General features: G+C 34.9%; 1 protein-coding gene across 1 annotated transcript; it reads left to right on the top strand.

Moving 5' to 3' along the window:
* The first annotated feature begins 1,577 nt into the window (after positions 1-1,577).
* Positions 1,578-5,041, top strand: LOC108327674 (uncharacterized). Its single transcript, XM_052869786.1, has 4 exons — positions 1,578-2,149; positions 3,885-3,998; positions 4,082-4,158; positions 4,331-5,041. The coding sequence occupies exons 2-4, from the start codon at positions 3,959-3,961 to the stop codon at positions 4,919-4,921; spliced, it is 708 nt and encodes a 235-aa protein (XP_052725746.1). The 5' UTR covers positions 1,578-2,149; positions 3,885-3,958; the 3' UTR covers positions 4,922-5,041.
* The last annotated feature ends 880 nt before the right edge of the window (positions 5,042-5,921 follow it).

The raw sequence follows: 5,921 nt of genomic DNA, 5'->3' as shown, positions 1-5,921 counted from the left end.
GAATTTAGCAGGACTTTATGGTTGCACGTGATCAGAATGAAGAGTGATGCACTTGATGTCTTTATAAGTTTCAAAGCTTATACGGAAAGGGAAAGTGGAAAACAACTGAAGATTCTTAGAACCGATGGAGGAGAATACACTTCCAATGCTTTTGAAAGCCATTGCCAGACATGTGGAATCACTCATGAGATTACTGTACCATACACACCTCAGCATAATGGGCTTGTTGAGAGAAGAAATAGAACTATCTTGAACATAACAAGAAGTTTTATCAAGGAGAAAAATTTGCCACACAAATTTTGGGGTGAGGTAGTGTCGACAATTGTCTATATACTCAACAAGTGTCCCAAGAAGAGGTTAGAAGGCAAAGTACCTCTAGAAGTCTGGTCTAGAGTAAAACCATCAGTTGGTCATTTTAAAGTCTTTGGATCTCTAGCTTTCAGCCATATATCGGATCAGAAACGAACCAAATTGCAAGATAAGAGTGAGGCAATGGTGTTTGTTGGATATCATTCTACAGGTGCGTACAAACTCTATGATCCAATCAAGGAGAAAATGATGTTGAGTAGAGATGTTATGGTGCTTGAGAAGGAGAGTTGGGACTGAATCATATGCAAAACAGTTTAAGGAAAACAATGTTGAATGGTATTACCGATAACTCCACTCATATAGAGCCCGAGGAAGCGACAGGAAACAATGATGCACCACAACATGTTGTGTCCCAGAGACAGCAAAGGCAAAGAATAATCCCTCAAAGACTCTCTAACTTTGAAGTCTATTTGATGATGAGGGAGATTTGGTTCATATAGCCTTAATGGCTGGAGCAGAACCAATAGATGAAATTGAAGCTATGAAGCAATCTGTTTGGAGAAAGGCAATGCAGGAGGAAATCAGATCCATAGAGAAGAATGGAACATGGAGATTGGTTGAACTTCCAACTGGGAAACGATGGAGTGAAATGGATCTTTAAGAAGAAGTTGAATCCAGATGGCTCAATCTTAAAGCACAAGACAAGGCTTGTGGCAAAGGGGTTTCTCCAAAAGCAAGGATTAGATTTCTCTGAATTCTTTGCTCTAGTGGCTCGAATAGAGACTATACGGTTGGTGATAGTAGTGGCCTGCATAAAGGGAATGGTCATTGTTCCAGCTTGATGTTAAATCTGCATTCTTGGATGGACCCCTAGAGGAGGAAATATATGTGTAGCAACCTCCTGGATTCATTGAAAGGATTAAGGAGCATCAAGTTTACCGATTGCTGAAAGCACTATACGGCCTTGAGACAAGCTCCCAAAGCCTGGAATAAGCGGATTAACTCCTTCGTAATCAATCTGAAGTTCACCAAATGTGTTGTCGAACATGGTATATAGTAAAGAAATAATTTCTATTATCCTTAATTATGTTTAAAGAGTGATCAAGTTTAATATAGGAATATGCTTTTAAATAATAATATTAAATGTTGTTGTAGTTAAATTTTTTTTGTAGTTAAATCCACTAATCATAACTATTTTTTCTCTTATGTTTAAGTAAAAAAATATTTTACTATTATTACTATGATGATGATGATATAATCAAGGGATTACTATTTTTATGATAAAAAAATAGGGGTGGGATGGTATAATCGTTAATGAGATAGGTAATCAATTAAGAGTATAAATAATGTGTGCCCCTCAATGCAAAAGATGCAGAGAAGAAGGGAAACAAGCAATTGTTATTGGAAAACATTGATTATGCAATTGCTATGTTCCTAATTTATGTGCTACCAAGGTGAGTCAGCTAAGTGTTAATACAGCCAGAAAACTTCGGGTGTCTAGACATTAAAATTTTCTGTGTTTACTTTTTGTAGGGTCCAGAACAAAATGCCCTGGGAAACATATTGGTGTTTTTTTATAAGTGTTTATGAGTAAATTGATCATAACAAGGTCTCTAATGCATATTTTTCCTTGTTCCTGTTTAGTATTATTAAAAACTCTTGATTATTTTTTACTTTTGCAGAAAGAGACAAATTAATAGACCCAAGCCATTATTTGTTGAAGATGTGAATGCAATCTTCAGACAAGCAAAAGAAGAACAAGAAAAGACTTATTCCACTGGGTAAAATCATTCATGTCTTCACCAAACAGCTCACACATTTGTCTTGGTTTAATTTAGAGGTATATCTACAATCCTCCCCAATTCTACAATTTAATTTTCATTTTATTTTATATGAATTATATTTTATTTTCATTTATGCTGAAATCTTTAAGCTATGCATTTTGATATCAGAGTCGCTTGATATACTGTACGGGCTTGACAAAAAGTTTTCTCACAATAGAGTATCACACACGTATTAGTTCACACATTATATCAGATTTTTTTTAATTGACTTTAACCGGTTCACAACCTTTTCATTCAATTAGGTGCCACCCTCTATTCAATGGTTTAACAAAAATAGAATAACCATTTTCAATACAATATGCATTATGTAATTCCTAGTTCAGTCAACACTACCAACCATTTATAAAATCACAAACAGACTATGACATTATATGCCTTTATATTTGTGAGTCATAAGTCAAAGAAAACATTTCACTAGCAAAGAAAATATTTAATGTTTTACTTGACTAAAACTATTAATTGTGTAGATATTTGATTACACGTCTCCAATGGAGTAACATGTCATAAAAGATATTCCGAAGCAGTTGGCTGCATTTTTTTTACACCGGATAAAGCTGAAACAAGTATAAAAAGTCTTGCATATTTTACACCTGTTATAACATCACCAAGTATAAAAGTGAGATTTTTTTATACCCGTTCTGTCAAAGTAGGTATAACAGTGAGACTCTTTTAAACTTGTTCCCAGAATGTTAGGTATAAATAGTTTACTTTTATATCTGTTCTGGAACCGATGTAAAAATGAAAACTTTCTATATCCCTTGCTTCTACACCAATTAAAAAACCGGTATAAAAGCCTATTTTTACATGTATAAAAAATCTTTTTTGCACTAGTGATCCTAACAATATTAGGCTTTTGTGTTTTTCATTTATAAAATAGAGGTATTTTTGTTTTTGACAGATTAGTCTTCCACGTAAAATGTTCAGTAAAAAAACTGAACTCCTAAGATTGGAAAGTAGCACGATAGATATTATTTCATGAACAAAGTTTTAGGCATTAGCATGAAAAAGATAATTCAAATAAATATCAGCAAGTCATTGGACTTATCATAGGTGAATCGTTCTAAGTTGGTTATATATAATTCTAATAAAAAACTAAAGCCAACATTATTTATATTTCCTGATAAGTAGTAAGGAATGAGTTAACTTTTTCTTACTACAATACATTTGCATATGAGTATATTCATTCTCCAACAATTCATAGCGAAAACTTCATTCAGGTGAAACACTAGTAACGATTTTTTCTTATTCCTTAATATATAGAAAGGGACATCCAACCAAATTCCATAACCACTATCATTAACGAATGTATTAAATATTTGCATTCACAGCAAAGTTTAAGGATTTTTAGATGAATATAGTAACCTTTTTTATCAAACATTTTAATTTAGTTTACCAAGAATGGTAAAAATGGAAAGCATGGATATTATAAATGGAAAGCATGGCTTGAAAACCAACCTTAAAAACCCGAAGGAAAGGTACACATCAAACATGTGAAAGTATCACACCCTATTATTGATTGTGCTTTAAGGGCAACCAAACTAGGGCCTTATTTCTTCCACGTAAAGCAGAATTTCTCTCTTCTTATCGTCCATGCACATCCAAATCACATACTATTACAGTTAGAGCTATTTGGCGCCTAAATTTGCATGATCCCATTGAAACATCGTCTCTTACTGTCACATTTTCTCTAAGCACCATAATATGTGTCCTATTCCTTACAATTTGTCACAGGCCCCATGCAGCACTTTGCTGTCATATAAATTCCACAAGTTCGATGCTGCTATTGCAAGCACCAACCATACAACATGGGTCATCAAGGAGAGTACAACAAGGCAGATATCCTAGGTTCTCTGATTGCACTCAAAGTCTTTATTTTCATGCTCCTCAAGCTTTTCCTCACAAATTATTACTGGGTTTTACTTTTGCAGATTTATCAGCAAAGAATTGCCAAGATTTTGAGTTTGACAGCAGTACTTGGCTTAGTTCAACACTGAACTCACAAAAGGTTTAACTTCTGTCTAGTTGCAACTTTTAAACGACTGAATTTAACTCCGACTAAGATTTTAAATTGCAGTTGTGATTTCAATTTTGTTGCTTTTTTGGACTATATATATATATATATATATATATATATATATATATATATATATATATATATATATATATTTGAACAACAGGAAAAAACTGATAATCCCAAAAGGGAGTGCCGTGAGAAGTGTAACATGGTTCCTATTTCGGAAGAGGAGTTGAAGATACGAAGTGAGCTTGGAATGGAGATTGAAAATGAGTTGGAGAAAGAGATAAAGGAGGGTATATACCACCTTGCTCTTGGGTTGCACCGGATTTACCAGGAGAGGAAGGAAAGAAGTGCAAAAGAAACGTTTGAACTTGACAATAAGCGAGCTAGAGCACTTACTGAACTGAACATAAGCATAAGAATGGAAGGGAGAACTAAAGTTGAAATCAGAGAGGTGAACAATGTAAAAAAGGGTGGTTCTTATCAACGGAATTCTTGGCCAAAAAATGTGAAGGAAGTGAAGAAGATTGATTGGGTAAAGACCCTGAGAGGAGGTTCAAGCCCTGTTTGTGGCAGCAGATTATCAAATGTCAGCTCAAAGCCGAAGGGGAAAAAGCTAAGCACTGACCCTAATGGTTTATCCAATTGGAAAATTCACAGTGGGAGGGGAAAGAAAGCTGGTTCCTTTGGGCAAGTAAAACAGAATGCAAGTGTGAACAAAAAGATACTTCAATTGGGGTGGAAGGTTTGAAGGGCTTGTTTTGATTTCTGAATTTTATTTTTGTTTTGTTTGCAAGGTTTGGAATGATTTTTCCTCGTAACAAGGATGAAATAATGATTAAATTGATGAGAAGTTTATTTAATGATATTTTTTTTAAAAAAAATTGTCTTTGATTCGGTTCTATTTTATTTAAAAGGAAGTTGATTTTTCATTAAAGTGATAATGACACTATTTGAAAAATTATCACGTGTTTGGACTTCTTCAACCTTTACTCTATCTGATTTTATTAACTACATATATTTATATACATTCCAGAGCGGCTATGGAGAACTGACCGTGTAGGTGCAATGACTAAAATATAGAGAGTCAATAGTACAAAAATAACTTACTACATCGTTAACATCTGACATCTAAGTAATAAACGTAAAAAAAAGTACAGTAATATTTTTGCAATTGTTTTTGCTGAAAGGAACAGAGGGAAACTCCTGTTACTATCGCTCGGGAATACTCCTCATTCATCAATTGGTCCTTCTCACTACTTCTTTAACTCCTGACTCCTCCTCTCAATATCAAAGTGGGGTGACCTGCAGGAAACACTCCGATGGTCAAGTCAGAATTTATCTTTACAAGTCTAGTGAAAATTAATCAAAATCAGAGAGTTTACTTTCTCCATCGCTTGTTATTTATATGGCTTCAAAGAATATTATCCATTAATTTACCTGACGATCAATGCTCACCTTAACTGCTCGACAATGACCGTTACGTCATTAATTATGCATTCATGGTCATTCAAAAGTTGTCTCCAGCCAACGGCTAGAGAATTCGCGAGTACTACCTTGGCGTCCGACCGGGAAAGATCGGTTTCCATCACCCTTACGTGCCCGGTCGGTCTGATCGGTCAGTCGGTCCCACCTACTCGGTATTGACTAAGCTTGCCCGGTCGGTCGATCCTACTCGGTAGTAACACAAGTCCCCCAAGCCCTAGCAAAAAATATTTTTGCGTAGGGTTTTGAAGTGGCCTCCGATCGGT

The sequence above is a fragment of the Vigna angularis genome, chromosome 10 (assembly GCF_016808095.1).
Source record: "Vigna angularis cultivar LongXiaoDou No.4 chromosome 10, ASM1680809v1, whole genome shotgun sequence".
NCBI classification, from domain to species: domain Eukaryota; kingdom Viridiplantae; phylum Streptophyta; class Magnoliopsida; order Fabales; family Fabaceae; genus Vigna; species Vigna angularis.
The sequence above is the reverse complement of the archived record's forward strand: the minus strand, read 5'-3'. Positions and strand labels throughout refer to the sequence as shown.

Excerpts from the sequence above, each read along its gene's own strand:
- LOC108327674 (XM_052869786.1), top strand. The coding sequence starts at position 3,959 with ATGGGTCATCAAGGAGAGTACAACAAGGCAGATATCCTAG. Across the intron at positions 3,999-4,081 it reads CAACAAGGCAGATATCCTAG|ATTTATCAGCAAAGAATTGC; the intron begins GTTCTCTGATTG and ends TTACTTTTGCAG. Across the intron at positions 4,159-4,330 it reads CAACACTGAACTCACAAAAG|GAAAAAACTGATAATCCCAA; the intron begins GTTTAACTTCTG and ends TTTGAACAACAG.